This window comes from Dermacentor silvarum, chromosome 6, assembly GCF_013339745.2.
Source record: "Dermacentor silvarum isolate Dsil-2018 chromosome 6, BIME_Dsil_1.4, whole genome shotgun sequence".
In the NCBI taxonomy this organism is placed as follows: domain Eukaryota; kingdom Metazoa; phylum Arthropoda; class Arachnida; order Ixodida; family Ixodidae; genus Dermacentor; species Dermacentor silvarum.
The window spans coordinates 176,093,616-176,112,283 of NC_051159.1; the positions used below are offsets into that span (position 1 = coordinate 176,093,616).

The 18,668-nt window shown below is 44.8% G+C and overlaps 1 protein-coding gene across 1 annotated transcript in view; it reads left to right on the plus strand.

Moving 5' to 3' along the window:
• The window catches only part of LOC119456432 (disintegrin and metalloproteinase domain-containing protein 10), a 50,302-nt gene extending 37,346 nt beyond the window's left edge, over window positions 1-12,956 (plus strand). Inside the window, exons 13-14 of the mRNA XM_037718168.2 lie at window positions 3,118-3,282; window positions 3,788-12,956. Of these exons, the coding sequence (XP_037574096.1) occupies window positions 3,118-3,282; window positions 3,788-4,039 (417 nt within the window). The 3' untranslated portion in view covers window positions 4,040-12,956. The remainder of the gene's footprint in view (window positions 1-3,117; window positions 3,283-3,787) is intronic.
• Window positions 12,957-18,668: the final 5,712 nt, after the last annotated feature.

Here is an 18,668-nt window from a genome sequence, read left to right on the forward strand (position 1 = left end):
ATGGTGCAAGATAGCACGGCACGTAATCCACGGTGCAAGCTAGCGCGGCACGTTCAGTCGGGTGCTTCTCCCGCTAATAGCCATATTTTTCTTGCCATAGGAGGCTTGCACTTCCGTATTCCGAAGGCGTGCTTCGTCCGAAATTTCTTCTCCAATGAGCGACGATCCATAACTAACCTAGGAGCTCTCAGTAATCCGAATTCTGCGTGTCAAGTGAAGACGCCGGCGTGGTTTTACAAAGGAGACAACTGTGGTTGCCATCTTGCCCCTGTCACAGCAGCAACCAATGGAGAGACGCCTTTCAGCACGGCAGCCAATCGGAGGCCCACTTTCATCGTAGGGCTCGTGTGACTACCTATCGCAGACCCGCGCTTCTTTTGTGTTTGTGCATTTGTTACAAGATGGCGAGGACGGATGAAGCGGAACGACGAATGAGCTTTTGAACGATACCAAGATGGCGGCGCTCGGTGGCGGGAAGTATGAGATATGTCTCCGTGAACTGCGGTGATTTTGTGCGATTTAAAGCTGGTTTTCTCACCCTGCGCACGGACGAAATAATCTTTTTTGGCACTTTTAATGTGTTTTCAGCCAAACCATTTTGATGCAGTGTAGATTAGGCGTTGCAGATATCGAAACGCGTGGTTTTCAACAAAAATCAATTTTTCTCGCGATTTTCGCGATCTGATCCTCGCGTCCCCCCTTAATTTGGCTAGTTTTAATTGTGTTTTGATTACACAAATTTCGGCTAATACGAATATTTTTCGTGACCCCGTGAGATCATCGAGATTCTACTGTACACACCGAGTTCAGTAAATTAGTCACTTTTATTTCACTATGGTGCAGTCACAAAGCAGTCGTGCATGCTTGCAGAGTTGTGCAGAGACGGTGACAATTGCGGTTGGTTTCAGTGGTCGCTGGGCGCACACACACGGCTGCTATCATTTTGACTCCCAGGGAGTGGCATCAGCACTGTCAGCACAGAAAGAACACATGCATTAGGCACCAATAAGCCAATAAAATTAATTAACGATACAAGTACTACATATGCGCCTAATGCCTTATATCATGCTGTATAAATGTTTAATGTATACCATGCCTTATTCAATGCAGATGTTAGTCATGGCAACTCATTACATTAGTGAGCAAGGTATCTTTTCACTGCTCATGAGAAATCACTCGTACAAACTGCTCCGCGAAATGAACCCAGATCATGGTAACCAGCGATTACCTTCGGACCAGCAGCACGAGAGCAAGAATTAGCGGTACATGCCTCATCAAAGCAAATCTGCTTTCTCGTCGAGCGAATGCCCTGCCGCAGCTGAAGTAAGCTCACATTGATGGCCGGCTACTACACGAAACCAAGATTCTTCGCAGGAAGAATGTGCAAGGTGGCAATTACTTTAAAGCATGCTTGGATATTGTGAACTTAGAAAGCATGGCCAAGCAATAAACATAACGCGTTCGTCTCGGGTAGCTGCTTTCTGATCTGCCGCTTACCGACGCACGCAATGACCGCGGCTTGCATTAAATACGGATTGCTACCACACAAAAGACAAGTAGCGCGCGGCCCCTTTTGTTGCCTGCACAACTAGCAATTTAAGTTGCAGCATTTGGAAAAGGGATATAATTCTCTTGAGCTCATCCTAGCCGATCGCGAGTGAAGGAACAGTACTATCAAATAAATTCGGGGGTTTTACGTGCTAAAACCACGATGCCATTATGAGGCATGTTGTAATGGAGGGTCTCAGGAATAATTTTGACCACCGGGGTTCTTTTAACATGCACAAAAATTAAAGTACACGTTAAAAGTGTATTCTTGCATTTCGCCCCCATCGAAATGCGGCCGCTGTGACCGGGAATCGAGCTCGCGTCGTCAAGCTTAGCGGCGCAACACGTATGCATTTACTGCTAAGCTGACACGGTGGATGTCACTGTACGATTCAACTACGTGACACGTCTAAACAAACGGCCATGCGCTAAATATAGGCATATTACAGTTGCGTTTTTATCGAGCGGCCGTGATATCGCACGCGAATGTGAAAGTACTTGGCTTACTTGACTCGGCGCACTGCAGTTATCCACGCTTGTCGTCTGTCCTTCTCGTACCACCTCCCGGGAATTCTGTAGAACTACACAGGTGGCTTTTGGCCTTTCGAGCCTGTTGTGGCAATCAACGACACAGCAGTATTGCATGCCACCTTTCCAGGTTGATGAGGTCGCACTCGATTTCGCGAAAAGAACGCACACGATCGCTCGCGCCATAGAGAACACGGGCGTGCGCTGGCCCAGCGACGACCTTCAACACTTCCATCCTTCCGCCAGGGGAGCATTTGGCACTGGTGCCGCGCGGGCAAACTTTCCTCGTCTATACCGCTGAACCCATGTTGGCACAGCTGCAGAGCTGGTAATTGTACAGCTTTTGTTGTTAGCAGCCTTTAAACATCACCAAGCAGACAATGTGTGCACCTGGTGGTGTTGCTATCACGTAGGTCCCAACACGCCGCATCCAAGATTTTTTAGCGCACCATGGATACCAAGCGCTCAGGGCTGGCTTGTGTAGCCACTTGCTGCATAGTGTAGATACTGCGGCCACGGTAGCTACACTACACAGCAGCGTGACCTCCGAGATTGTGGAGGCTATGCCGAGGGAGCCATGCATTAGGTCACGCGTCACTAAAGAAGCGTAATGATTTTTTTTTTTTTTTTTCAAATATGAAAAATGACAATATTTGTGACCTTGTCGTGATGCTCCCGCTCGTATACTATTAAAAGTCCAATTTAGCATGGAGGTTCCTCTATATCAATAGTATATTAAGCTAGGCATTTTAAACGAGGCTTTTCAGATGAAACTTGAAGGCTTTTTAACTGGTCCAAGTGTTTTCTATTGAACGAGGTTTTCTACTTAATCATTAATTAAATAATTCTCGGGTCCCCTCAACTTTTGCTAACTCAAGATCTAACTGTATATCACACGGACAATATCTAAAAAGTCTAGTGCTAAAAGGGGAAAAAAAAAAGCCTGTCACCCTGTTACACATCTTGCGTATGAGATGTTGGTGTCATCATTGGAACACTAGACCTCGCTTCCCTTTTAATTTATTTGTTCTGGTCCCACAGCTTAACTGGTGGGCTGTCCTGCTGATGATGGTGGCCCTGATAGTGGTGATGGCAGTGTTCATCCGCTGCTGCGCCGTGCATACACCCAGCAGCAACCCACGAAAGGCTCCTGCGTTACGCATCAGTGACACCTTGCGGAGGCCCGGTGACACATTCCGCAGAAAGGTTAGTGCATTTGGGAACACTGCTGCTGGATATCAATCCAGTAGGTAATGAGGGAGGAAGATGGCAGTATGAATTAGGAAGGCAAGCATACATAGTTGGTATTCAGTTCAGCATAAAACAAAGTGGGAGTTTAGCAGGTCATGTAATACATAGAGTTGATAGCTACTGGTCTGCTAGTTTAGCAGGATGAGTGCAAGCGCATTCATAGAGATGATGTGATGAGATTATGAATGGAGTCAGCTGACACAGGACAGGGTCCACTGGGGAAACACCGACAAATGTTCTGCTGTGAGGCTGTCTATTTAAAGGACCCTTGTAGGTTTCCTTGGTAACTCTATGCTGCTTTCAAGTTGGTCCCATATATTTTTATTTCTTTTCTTATATCTAACTCCACTTTGTGAACTTCTGCAGAGCTCATTTGGTTAAGCACTGCTGGTGTATGACAGCAGCTGCAGAGGACTTCATTGGTTGTGTTGATAAATTCTGCACACTGTAACTCTCGCAGCGACGAGTGCCTGACCCATCTGCAATGCCTGGAGGTCCACCGCCCCCATACCCTGGGGGTCCACGACCAAGCGCACCTCCCGCCGGTCCATCCCACGGCTATGGCCATGGTCGGGGCCACTACAACAGCCGTGGGGTCCCTGTGCATGGTGTAGCATCATCTTCTGGTTCCTCTCGGCACCACCAGGGGTCACGGGGAGCCGTGCCACCTGAGGCAGTTGAGCTGCGGCCAGCTGGCAAGCGGCACCTTTGACACCAACAGTGGAGACACTGCTGACTGCAGAGGAGATGGAAGGGCCTGCCTGCCTGCTGATGCCTTCCTACCTGCCAAAAGACAGAGTGTGCCAGCATGGCTGGCTGTGCCTCGCCCCGTCGCCAATACCACTGCATGTGCTGCTGTTGCTTCCTCACTGTGGAGTGAAAACCTAGCTCGAGACTGCAGGGCCGTTTGTTTGGCCCGCAGTGAATGCTTCCAGCACAGCATTGCCTCTTTTTATGGGTCACTGGAAGGGAGATTGCAGTTTGGAGCATGTAATTTGGTGTAGGGTTGAGGAATAGCAGTGCCAGCCGCAAAACTGTGGTCCCTATCAGCACTGCAGAGTGAAAATGTAGCTCAAAACTGTGCAGGGCTCATTTCTGACTCTGGGATGAAGGTTCAAGTTTGGTAGAGCATGATTCAGTGTGAAGTTCGGGGATCTCGGCGGAGCTGGCCTCAAGACCATGGGGCCATTGATTTTACTTGCACTCAGTGTGGCAAACATAGCACTGCTTGTTTTGCGTCTCGGAGATTTGAATGTCGACAAACAAAAATGGGCATCAGGTTCAGGGATCAAAGTGCCATTATTGAAACCTGCAATCCCAGAGTAAGAGTTACTGGTTGTAGAGGCGGTTGTTTCCCTAAGGCTTTTTGGAGTGGTGGTGCTGCCAGAACAATATAAATTGCCAAAGCAGTTGCTCAAGGCAAGCAGCGGTAGACTTGGAAGTGTGGCAGGGAAAGGTAGTTTTTCGCAGTGAAGTGAACATATGAATAAGCATTCTATGGATCAAAAATAGAATTTGAATCTCCCATGTCACTGCACATAAAGAAAATGACAATCTGCACTCAGTACCATGAAGAGTAAGACCAAGCATCGCATCTCCCTGTAAGAAACTGCACCTTTTGACAGGATGGAACAGTGTCCACTATTTGTGTTCAACAATGCACTTACTTCTGTTCTTTAAGGCATTGACATTTTGAAAGGGTTGGTTGTTTCTATTGTGCATCAAATTCCTGCAACTTGTTTTGTTTTGAGACCACTAGCTTTTGCATCATTGAGGTGTGGGTACTGCCTTTAACTGCCTCATCAAATACCTAGTTGACGAACAAATACCAGTTTTCATGCCTGCTACATTGGAGTGCAATGCATGTAGCTGTTATAACACCTACAAAGATGGAAGATGATACATATGGCCCAAAGGAATTTCTTTTATTCCTGGGTGACTAACAGAGGAATCTAGCTGATTTGTCTACAATTTTTGCTTTGTCGAACGTCATTAGCAGCTGTGCTTTTCTAGTGGCGGACATTGGTGGACTTTATTTTACTATTATACGTTGCTGTGAGCCATGAGAAATGACACCAGAAGTAATGCCATCAGGCCCAAGAACAATTCTTTATTTTCTTTTATCTTTTAGCAGAAATAGTCAAGTTTTTCAAAATACTGTCTTCAACAAAATGTGTATACCACTTTTTCACTGGCTTGCGTATCTGTTAAAGCTGGCTTTTAATTAACGCTGTTCAGCAACAAGTCGGGTGAAAAATAAGTGAGTATTTATGGAAAGTAATGACCCTAGTGGTCTCGGCGATTCTGCCTGCTATTAAAAAGAATCTATGGATTATTAGTAACTTGACAAAAGTCAGATCGAACGTTTTGCTTTCGTTTTTCCACGCTGCTTTGAATTACAGGAATGCGCAGAATGAAGTGGGTGCTCCGCTGCGAAAATATGTGGGTAACGGCGAAGTTTGTCTCATTGAATGTACCTGCTACAGAAGGAAAAAAATTTTGCAAGGACAATTTGTTTACAAAAATCATAATTCATGTTGATACTCTCTGTTAATATTGGACGGCTGTATCAGTATATCGTACACTTTGTGTTCAAAAGGCTAGTTGAGCTTGACAGAGTATTTTAAACTTTGAAGCTTTATTGTCGAAAGGTCACTGTTCTCACTTTACTCCATTTTTTTCTTCTTTGAATAGCACTAGTTGTTTGTTGAAACACGTAAGCTTATCTTGGTAAGTGCTGAGGACAAGGCTAACTCGTCTTGAGAATTTTTCGCAGAAGCTGCCAAGGATGAGTTTGACTTCTCATCACATTCCATCACTCATTTTTAATGCCAACAACCAGGCACCCTCGTCAGTTGTATGCTAATATTCCAGTGAGTTCTTTCTTTGATTGCTATGAGCTTGACAGGACAGCTTGGAGAAGAATGGGTTTTTGGTATGTGGGTAGCAAGGCACCAATGGGTGCTTGTGACATGGTTCTTGAGCTGTCACTTTAGCACCAAAATTATGAATTTAGTGCTCACATGCTATACAAATTGAAAATCTGCAATAAGCTTTCCGCTCAGCTGTGACATAATGTGTAGTATCATTTTCTAGATTTCCCCAAATCATAACCAGTGCTTACAATGGTTAAGATACCATTTTACCTGCTGTTGGATACTCTATCAAAAAAGAAAAGAAAAGAAATTCTGTACAGTCCAACATACCATGCATCTAAATGCATGGTGTGTGCATCTAAATGCATCTAAGTATGGGTGCTTTCAGACTAGTCTTATAGTATCAAAAATTCATGCAAAACTTTAGTGCAAAATAAATATATACTAGAACCTGACATAATGGTTCAGCGGAAACCCGCTAGGTGGAGAGAAGTAATCTTTTTTAACACTAGAACCTCGTTGATATGTTTTTCAAGGGGACCGCGAACAAAAACTTAACACCCAGAAAAAGGTAACGGTGGGAAAGGGTGCAAATCGCCACAGCAACATCAGAAACAGCTCTGAATGGCTGCCAGTACAGTTATTAGACGTCTCGGCATTCGTACTGTGGCCATGGATGCATAATTAAGGTACACGTACAATGTTCCATGACAGTGGCCCGTTTTTACTCCTGATATACTGCACTGCATAACACTGCTCTATAGCGGTGAAGCTGCAGGCCCCAAAATAAATGTAGCCCTGCGCTTGGCGGATATGGCCAAGTGTGCATAGTTCACGGTAGGTTTTAACCGATGCACTTTTTCGTGTCCTTTGCTAACTGCTCTGTGCACGTCTTCTCCGGATGCTTGTGCATCATCGGCCGCTTGTTGCAACATGTGAAGCAAATTTCCCTCTGCACTGGTAAATTTATGTGACCTCCAATTTCAAACTGAACGTAAGATGTGGTAACATTGCACAATGACGACGTATCAAATGGGAACATAGTACATGAGAGGGAATAAAAGGAATTTAGGTGGGGACCACGAAAATACGACACAGCATCTGGGAAAACACAACAGCGAGGAACGTAACGAGTTTGCACTGTTAAAGAATATTGTTGGTATGTAATAAACAAGAGAATTGAAAACTTGTTATCTAGGAACACTTCAGCCTGTATCACATATGCAGAGAGTATTTTTTATATTCTCTGCTGTAAATTTATAAACTGGCTAATACTACTTAGACCAAGAGCATATCGGCGAGTCTCTAGTGTATCAAAATTTTCTTAGAATATGGTTGAGAGAGAGCATTTCCACAAGATCGCTTCCTTCAGCATTAATGTTTTATAAAGAATTCAATTGTGCAATGGTTAAAGGCTGGGCACTAAGCAAACAGGCCTTTTGGGATTGTACACACTGCAAACTTCCGAGTACGTGGACTTGTGCATAGCTTTAAACTGCATGTTTAACCAAATTTTACCAAATTATTCACTGCCTGTTAATGGTTCCAGCTGTTTTGTTCTTGTTTCTTTCCTTTCTCTCTATGAAGTCTTGATTATTATCCACTCTTAGCATTAATAAAAGTTCCAGGGCACGCATCTTTGTGACTAGAACAGAAGTCAGTAAGTGTTTATTCCTTGCAACTAATGCCTGGTGACAGCAGAAGGCAGCCAAGGTAAAGGTAATCTAGTCCTTTCGGGATATGGAAACTAACTCTAGATGCCTTGCTGTTTTAACATAGTGCAGTGCTGCTGTGTGCCTAAGCTCAATAGGCTCACCCAGAATGCCTGAAGGTGTGCTTGATACCTAAACACCTTTTCTTGTCTACAGATTGCAGAAATGCATCAATTGTGTTTTCTTTTGACAGTTAACGTTTTTTTACTGCTAACCAATTCAAAGAAAAATTTGCTGTTGACAACTAATACTACCACATTGGCTTTAGTAGCTTACAGCAACATTTTTGGAGGCCCTAACTGAAGGCCCTTGTCAGGAGATTTTATTCAATTTTCTGCATACTTTGCTCATTTTTCCTCTAGGTTGCTTTATTTTTTTTTCTGTCCTTAGAAGTTTTTTTTTTCCTCTATTGTTGATGCATGTGATTTTATTGCCTTATAATTATAACATCTTTTCATGTGCACTAAGAAAGGACACTAGTTATAATGTGTCGACTGTAGATTATTTGGTTAGCCAGTTTTATTGGTCAAATTTAGCATCATGGCATCTGCCAGAACATATAAAAGATGTTCTCTTAATATTTATCACAGTACTGCACTATCTTCATGTCACATGAATTTCAGCTAATAAGCGAGAGCACAGAATCCTTGCAGCTATTTGGTGAAACATGTGGTTTGACTCTAAGGATGTTCTTCTGTTAATACGAATTTCACCTTTGTGTGGTGTGCACCTTTTCTCAAAGAACACTGCCTTTACATTTTTCAGTACTGTAACCACTTTACCATTATAATTTCTTGTACAACTGACGAGGGTGTATGCTGGTTCTAAGGGTCTCCTAATTCCAGAGAGTTAGCCCCAACACATGCACGCCTAATTTTGGCTAAAGGCTGTTCATAAAATGGAGAGTGTCGAAGTCACCCTAGCAGTAATTTCATTTTGGTTATATACCGACACGTGTTTCGATCAGTGTTGCCTGTCTGCCCATAGAGGTGCAACTGCCTTTTTGTGGTGCATGTTTCTCATTATTGTTTCTTAAAACATCTGGAAAAAAAAGGTGCAGTTTATGAACGCCCACATTGGAGATGGATGCTGAGAATATGTTCACTGCTTAAACATGATTGAGCTTGAGTAAAGTTGTTCAGTCTGCATTCAGATTGTGCACTTCAGGCTCGCAGCCTGCTACATCCAGTAAAGCTTCCTAACAGTTCTAGTTGCTGGTTCTGCTGGTTTTGAATTGCTAATATTTATGTTTAGTAATTTATGCCCTCCATCTTTGTCTTCATGTATGCAACCTGGCTCAAGATGAATGCTTTGCATACAGTGACCAGCTTTACCAGTATTTCCCGCTTGAAGTTTACCTAATTTATTGTTTTATAATTCTAGATTTTATGTGCTTATAGATTGCTGCTTTGTTTTTGTCCTTAAAGCTAGTTGCACCTGCTAAATATGAATAATAACTGCAGGATGTTAGAAAGGTAATGAAAAAAGTGAATATGTGCCTGTGTAATGATTTTTAACTGTCATTTACTGTTGTTCCAGTTATGTGATAAATTTAATCATTTTTTAACCTGTTCATTGTAGTGTGGCTCATCATTACTGTTGGATCACATGTCGAAAACTAAAGAAAACTGTTGAATGCTTGTGTTCAGATCTGCATGCATGCATGCATGCATGTCTGGCAATCTTGGTTTTATTTTTCACACATGGTTGTGTTCTTGTTCTATTGTCATACAAGAAATTGCTTATGAATTTGTTGAAGAAGCAATGAGAATCAAATGGCATGGTAACATTTTTTGGCTTTTTGAGCTTTTGCAACAAAATTTATGCATAATAACAATTACTGTAAATCTGTTTCTTTTCCTTGCCCAAGCTAAATGTTTCAACCTTATCCAAGTCAAAGGGACACTAAAGCTAAGTTAAACTGGATCAACAAATTAAGCTTGGTATACCAAAACGTGAGTCTTGCTGTGAGTAGAGGCTTCGTAAGCCAGAATAAGACTATGGGATTGACAGGTTGCGACAATGCCTGAAATCCTCATTTCAGTAAGTTTGCGTGTACGCTTGGAACGATTGGTCATCTGTAAACGATGACTGCATCACATTCTAAAGGAACTAAGGACACAATCTAGCAAGTTTTGAAAATTTATTCTACACAGAAGCAGGCTTATATAATCAGAAAATACTTGAAATCCTTGACATTGGGCTTGAAATTCAAGAAAGGTATAACCTTCATTTTCTTCACTAGTAGTAATCAACTTCTTTACACAAGTAATGCAAGCAATGTTTTGAAACAGTACTTTGCCAGTCAAGCGGATATAAATTTGTGTCAACCTTTAGTGTCCCTTTGTACAATTCCTGGAAATTGCCTGGTCAGTAAGCAGATTTTTCGTAGTGGCTTTGGTGGAATGAACATTGAGTGCGCTTTGCAGTGGGCACAGCTACAGGCAAAACTGGGGTCAAACCCCGCAGCAACAGCAGTAGCAGGGAGGTAGAAAAATAGTTGTACTAAGCAGAGCTCAGACAAGCTAGTCAGCACACATTAAACGAGTCTTGTGTGAGGCTCTCGAGTCTATAATCTCTGCCACTTTAGAGCATCCTTCTGTGTGATGCTTTCATTAGCAGCACAGGGGAGGTCCTAGCAGTGTGATATGGACCATGTATGTAAACAAACCACACGAGACAGGTGTGCATTTTCTGTCATGGAGACACACACATACAATGAAACACCTCACACATGTGAAGCCACAAGTGTCCTTTTAGATGTTTTAATGTAATTCTCCCATTTTTCTTTTAACATAATGTGTATCGGGACTGAATGTATGTATGTGCATGATGAGAGTGTCGTCCACCTCCTGAAAAGTAGGATGGCATCTGAGAGATGATGATGCTTGTTAAAAGAGTGTCAGATTTGAGCTGCCAATGATCGTAACACTATGTAGTCACTGTTTTCTGTGGCATCTGCCATGTTCAGGAAAGCTCGAGTCATAGTTTCACACGTGCAGTATGCATTTCAAATGCTGCTTATTGTAGTTTCATCAATTTAAAGTGGTTTAGCCATACATATATCACTGCCGTATCTCTTAAGTTGTCAAATTTCGGCTATTCCTAATGCAAAGTACCGCATTCTTGTGTACATCAAGATTGCAGCGAAATGCTTTGGAATCATTTTGAAACCTTGCGTTGTACAGCATCTTTTTGTGCACCTTGCAGCCACGAACAAAATCACCTTTTTGCGAGGTCTCCAGTTGAGTGATGAGCCAATACTTATCCAATAGAATGTTGTGTCGTTCATGTCATGGTCTCAGTGCTCTGAAACTTTTAAAGGTATAGGAGTCTCGCAGTGCTGATGGTTCTGCTCTGCTGCAATGAGAGAGGAATGTGACTTATCTGACCTTTCAGAGCTCCGCAGTGTCTGTTTCTAGTGTTCTGGCTCTGACACGAGGCCATTGAAGTGTGCAATTTACATGGCTGTAGTATCTGAATGTTTGGGTAGCTCAGGTGTGATGAAATCACAATCCAATCTCACTATATGCAGAGCAGCACACAGCACCAACACACTTATCAGTGAGGTTATACCTGTGGCCAGAATAACTTCCAGTGCAGGAGCACCAAGCAAATTTTATCAGCACCTGTTTTAACTGATGGCACCTTCTGCAGGTCTGCATTTGCAGAACACAGGTTTCTGTCATTCTTGCAATGTCTGCAGCATTTGGACCAATTGCAGTGCAGCACTTTAGAGAACAACCAGGCACCAAGCTGCTCACCCTGTCAACATACTTCATAGTTCTGTTTATCCTGGCAGGGTCAAGAAGTGTTTTATCGCCAGTGAGAGTGGTGTTTTTTAAAGTTGTGCTATTCCACTCATTCTGCCGATCATGGAAAGGCATTGAAATGAAAACGTATTGCCAACAGTGCTTTGGAGTTAGAGCTGCGGCTATTACGCAGTGCACTGATGTAGTTTGAATGGTGCTTTTGGGCTATGTATTATCTGGTCACACCTCTTTGCCTCTTATGCCCATTATACACTTACGTACCTTGACTTTGACATCTTCCTTGACTCCACTGAGTGGAGGGCAGCACTACTCATTGATTGAAGTATCCACTACTCTTGTGTAGTGCTCTTTGACAAACCCTGAGCTATAGTTTTGTAACTGGGTACTTTTGCCATCTACTTAGACACTTAAATAGAAGGGAATGTCTTGAGCTACTGTTTGCTGTTGAAAGTGCCAAGGAACTGAGGAACGTTGTTTGAGCACATAGACAAACCTCATTCAACAGGCTATCCTGCCTTTTTCTCAGCAGAGTCAAGGAACGGACTTGGGGTCAAGCTGCGTTTAGGAGCACAGGGATTGATCATGGGACCTCCATAGCAAAGAGCAAAGCACAATTGCTCAGATTGATTTTTCTTTTTCGTATTTTTGGTCATTGAGCTGCTTTTGTGTTAGGAGTGTGTGAGATGGCTTGGTGCATTTGTTTCTGCTTGGTCTGAATAATATGGCTGTGGGAACACAACCATCTTGGAGGGCTGTGCTTCCTGCCTGCGGCTTGTCAACTGCACAGTGTTTGCAAGCAATTCTGAAGTGTTCATGTATGTGTGCATTGGTAGAATCTACGCTGCTCTTTCTCGCATTGTACAAAGGTGACACACTATTCTTTTCGAGTGTCAGAAACCTGTAAATACATGTGTGTGTGTGTGTGTGCATGTTCCTGTTGAGAAATGAAGTGTTCTGGAGTGGTGGCAATTTTTTTTTCTTCGTGACTGTACCATGTATGTAAATGTTATGCTTCGAGTTGTGTGTGAGTGGTACTATACATATTATACATAAAGATATATATATATATATATACATAAAATATACATAGCTTTCTGTGTGTTGCAACACAGGAAACAAGTGTGTTTGTTTGCTGATGTACTTGTTTGAACCTTCCACTTTCGTTTCTATTTCCTTTGTTCACTGTTATTTGCAAATTATGAGAAAGGAAAAAGTTTTTCGAGGATGATAATAGGGAGATGTTTCTAATAAAACACTTCAACAAAATATTGCTTCTTTGCTTAAGTGAGAGCCTGAGCTAACAAGCTTTCAGAAATGTCCAATCCCAAAACCAACTCATTCTGACAATCTGAAGCCAAAATTACTGGTTAATGAATTTTTGTTTCAGCTTGCCTTCAGGCTTGGCATTGGAGTTTCACAAAGTCCGGCTTGACAAGATTGTTTTGCCTTTAATACGAAAAAGTTTTTTACATCTGTATTACGTGCGTTCACTGGCTTACATGAAACATTATATCATTTGCTGCGCTTGACTGTACTGTGCTCCCATTGTTTAGTCGCAACAAATGCAGAACTTAATAATTTCGTATAGGTAAGGGATATTTTCGGCAACCCGCCGGGGTGGCTTAGTCAGCTAAGGCGTTGCGCTGCTGAGCCCGAGGTCGCGGGATCGAATCCCGGCCCCGGCGGCCGCATTTCGATGGAGGCGAAATGCAAAAACGCCCGTGTGCTTGCGTTGTAGTGCACGTTAAAGAACCCCAGGTGGTCGAAATTATTCCGGAGCCCTCCACTACGGCGTGCCTCAAAATCAAAACTGGTTTTGGCACGTAAAACCCCAGAAAGAAGGATATCTTCGGCAGTGATGGCCAGTCCTTTTTCTTTGTCTATGCTGTATGGCCAGAAATTTAATGGCTGAATGTTTAGAGCACAAAGGAAACGTTAACCCTTCCTTTCTCCTTAGGTACAGCAAAACTAACCAACGAACTGCCGATAAGCAACCATATTTGAAGACATGCAGGAAACCTTTTGAAGGAGTAGTCTATCAGTGAATAACGGCATATTTTCGGCCTCAGAGGGGGGGGGGGGGGGGTTACAACACCCGAAGCACCCCCCCCCCCTCGGTGCGCCACTGAGCTGTTCTGTACATTGTAATACTTTGTAGCAAAGGCGTATTATCGCTAGTAACTCAATTACTCTTGTGGACCGTCACTAAACATTCAGCTTCAAACCATTCGTGTGCTATTGGTGTTGCACCGTCCTTTATTGTGCGTATATACTGTGCATATATTCAAGTGAGGGCCCATTCACTTATTCTTGACACATTGGCGACAGAGTGAGCGTAAATTTCCGTGCCAATTGGGGTAGATGTGTATAAATACTGTGCACGAAACTTGCTATGACACGAAGCGGCGCCACTCCCTTTGTCATTGTTTAACAAGTGGTGTACTCACTCTTGCCGACGTTCCGGGGATGAAGTCCTTTCTTTGAATGAAGATTAGTGATATGTACAACGCTGGCGTGTCTGTACCCTCGAGGAAAGCCGCACATCTCGAAGTGCCGGTAACACGTAGGGGCAGTTGCAGCAGTGGTCCACGAACGTGGCCACACAGATTCATTCCATTCCTTAATATGCCAGTCACTATTTTTTCTGCCAACTATGCACACGTCTTCAATCTACATGATTCAACCTAGCATGATTGGAGCACAGTGCGTTAGCAAAAGCTCAGTTGCATTTCCGACAGCTGATCGAGAAGCAAGGTAGAAGCGGTAATGGTTTCGTAGTCGCTGAGGCCATGTGCGGCGCGCTGCTGAAAGCGCCATTCACCCACTGCCCCGTGAAAAGGGTCGATATGTCGCCTTCCCATAGCACTGTCACAACACAAATCAGTTGCTAGGCGGGTTCTTTTACATACGAAAGTGTAGTTGCGTCACTCCCTGCTTCGTATGCTACAGTTGCCGCTTTTCGGCAACTGCAGCTTATGCAACCGTAATCTTTACAGGGAAACGCCTGCGGCGAACGCTATGCGCGAAGGCGAGCCTTCTGGCTCATTTTCTTTCTTTCCCCCACACCGCTGGTGCTGCAAGAAACCCAGCGGCGCGCGCCTCCCGAATTACGCTGTTATGGGCTCATTTCAATAGCCCTTTCTGTTCGCGGTGGTGTCCGCCGTCGCCGCTGGTGACCCCAACCGCTATCGTCGGAAATGCGAAAAAAAAGTACCCGGTCCCCCCCCCCCCCCAACTGATGATGATGATGATAAACAATCATAAACGTACCGCGCCCCGGGTCAAGGGATGTGAGATGTGCGCCACGTATTCTGGATACCTCGTCGGTACACGTTATGGCGCCTCCTCGCAAGGTACCAACCGCTGCTGAAGAAGCGAATCGTAGAGCTACGTGCGCGGCTACAACCAGGCATCGGGCTCAGCACACTGCTGTGCAGAGAGCATTACAAGCGGCAGCTCGCCGTCGACGCCGGGCGGACCGTTCAGATCATTCTCGTCGAAACGAAGCGAAGAGACTTTTCCGCGAAGACCCTGCTGTGCGTGGTGCCGAAACGAGGTACTCTTGAGCCGCTCCACCAGCTTACGCTGTGACTGTGCTGCGTGTGCCGCGCAGGCCTGCGACTTTTTTGCCTACGGACATGCCAGACCCATTGGGAGGTAGGGCTATACAGCTTCGCTGTAAAAAATTCAGAGCCCTTCCACTGCTGTGAAAATGGAAGCCAGCGAAGCTGTGGCTTTGGTGGGTTTGCTGTAGTAAATTTATATATTACCATTATTAATTATATTGAGTGTCTTCGGCATGTTCGTCATAGAGCAAGGACACCGGCGCCTTGTTTTCGGCCGGCGTGATGGCCAAGTAGTGCGTTTGCTGCGCCAAGTCCGCCCCATCGTCATAGACTAGTATATGAGCCACAGAGTTCATAGCTGCGGTACACTGCACGGCTGCGTCAGGTTCCTGCGAGATCTTTCCTGCTCCAAAAGGTCGCGAAGCTTCGGGCGAAAAGCAGTTCAGAACGAGCAGCCATTGAATCGAGACTATGTGTAGAGGGAACAAACATTGAGAAAGAAAAAAGCGTTTTTTAATTAAAGCGATACACATTTAGATTCGTTCAACGAAAGTAAAATTCCCAGTCAATTTATATACGCATAGCGAGAAAACAACTCTATTTTACTTGATCGTTATCAATTAATACCTTTTTTCAGCGCCCACCGATAGCGGCGGGCGTTGACGTCGTCATCACTTCCAATGCAATGCAGCTCTTGAAGTGGGCAGGAAGGGGTACTGATATAATCTCGACCGGGTGAGGTGGGTCGTCACCGCAAGAATCAGGAGACGGCGATGAAGGCGGGCATCGTGATGATGAAAAAAATGAGAAAAGATTGTATTCATTTCGTTGGTACATGGTTTTGACTCTATCCGCGTCTCGAGCGGTTCTGCCTAACAAGTGGGCCAGGACTGCCTTAAATAACCCCTCGTGGTCTTCTGGTAGCCGATGTCTCCTTCGGGGAACTTGTGGAAGTGTCAGTCCTCTGTCGGGTGGTCAAGTTGACGACCTCCTCCCCCCTCGGGTCCTCTCCTTTGGTAGCTCGTCTTTTGCGTCTGCTCAGGTCGTAGAGGTGTGACGCTTTCTCGGGGATGAAGGAGATTATCTCGTCACGGGAAAGGCGCTCGGGCTTGTTTCCCACATTTGAGAGGTACAGTTTCCAGGAAGATCATAACCGCCTCTTGGGGATGAAGATAATTGCCCCGACACGGGAACGTGCGCGGGTTTGGTTTCCCACAACTGAGATGCAGAGTTCCAAGCCGATCATAACAGCCCGTCCGCCGCCACAGGAGGTCTCGAAGGGGTTGCAGCATCCTAGCACCTCGAAGAGACCGGCAGACCCCGTGCCTCTGCTTCGTTTCGCCGTTCGTTCCAAGGCAGGCCAGGTGACACCTTCTGGAAATAGACCACGCCAAGCCCAAGGCACAACAGAGAGCACCCAACCAACCATGAGAACTGCCAGGTTCACACATTCTTCACATAAAACCTTATCAGAATTATACCTGCAGCCCTCGTTCGAGATTCCCGAAAATTAACAAAGGGAAAAAACTAGACTTCAATGCATATTTCAATCAACCTAATACCTAACGTTTTTGTTTCTCTTGCCTGGGAAAGCCGCGTTTATTGAGAGACTGAGAGCGTATTGAAAATGATCAAAGGGATAAATGCTGCGCAGCGATTTAGTTACTCGATCGTTGGGTCAGTGCTACCTGCCAGTACCAGCGCTTCTAATGCCAAATGTACTGCGCTCTGATGACCGCTTCAACTCCTAATATTGAAATGATCAAAGGGATAAATGCTGCGCAGCGATTTAGTTACTCGATCGTTGGGTCAGTGCTACCTGCCAGTACCAGCGCTTCTAATGCCAAATGTACTGCGCTCTGATGACCGCTTCAACTCCTAATTAAGCTGATTCATAAAGTGGCAGTTAAAGCCAGAAAACAAAAAGCCAGGATATCTGCTCACAACACCGTGAAAGAAAACTGCTTCTGCGAACTCGCTTGAGCAAATTAAACTTCCACAATGGTAACCGATAAATGCACCTATCCTGTAAGCACTGAATTATCCAAAATGGTTTATTTCTACAAACCTCCAATGTTAATGCGTATCTACAAAATCGGCGCGTCCACGAGCCACCGCCGTCGCAAAACTTGCTTCGCAGTTTTATTCGCGTCACTGGCTCTCGTAACAATCAATACAACGAAACACCGAGATTAACGCGGAACCTTTGAAATTAAAAGAAATAAGGTCTTAATAACTAACAAAAGGAAAAAATGCAACGTGCTCTATTTACAAATTTACAAACGAGAACCTTATGGAGGCGCCCAATTCGACAATTACTACCTCTTAATGCACACTCGACTAGGTCGCAATCTGAAAGTCATTGGGCCTCGCCATGGGCAATAAAGGGCGCCAGACATACACTGCCCTCTCCCGTCACTTCTTTCTCGTCTCGGAGAGGGAGGCCGTAAACGCGAGGAGAATCGCCATTCTTCCTTTGTCCTCGCTCTCGCGGCGCATTCCCCCTCATTGACGGTTTGACTGGCCCTTTGTGTGCGCGCGTACCTCAGCCATGTTGATCCTTTCTGGCGCATTCCTACTCGCGGAGACACTCCCTGTTCTGTTGCCATCCGCCTTTGGCGACGTCTCCGTTTTCTCAACCACCACAACGAGCCCTTTGAAGTTCTGCGTGATGGCCTGTTCCCTTTGCTTACGGGTTGCGGTGTGGCGTCTTTCTCGAATTTGCGCTGCGCTACATACTTCGCTCGTTTGCGCCGTCTGAAAAATTTTTTGTCTCGCCAGGCGGTCACCGAATGTACCTCTGCAATCCCCGATCGTCCCGTTCCTGCTCTGTTTGGCCGCCATGTCAGTCTCCTCTCCTTTGGACGATTCCGGAACGTCGCTCAAATGCGGAGTTACAAGGGAGTTTTTCAGCGCCCCCTTGACCTTTTTAGGGCTGCTAAAACCAACCTTGTCTCCGCAAGGAACGTCCTCCGGAAGAGCCACTGTTTCTATTCCCGTGGCGTAATCGTTCTCTTCTTCTGCCGCAATTCCTTCTTTAACAACCTTCAGAAGGTCTAAAGATCCTTTCGAATGTGGCAGCACCAAATTAGTTTCTAATTCCTCTGCTAGCCCTTGCTGCGGTATGCCCACTGAGCCGAATGCCTCCTCGCTAGCACCTTTTCCCCCGCTTTCATTAGCTATGTGCATGCTGTGCTTCCTGAGTGCCCATGTCATGAGGCCTTTTCCTTTCTTCATTGCCGTGCCTTATTTCCGCCGCGATCTCCTGAGCCTGGGGACACGGGAGAGCTTGGACCATATGGTCGCCAAAACTCAGGCCCTTCTTCTTTAACAGCATCTCCGAACGATTTGAAAATAAGTAGGGGTATTGCTTGGACAGATTTTGCGATACTCCGGCTTCAGTCAGAAATATTC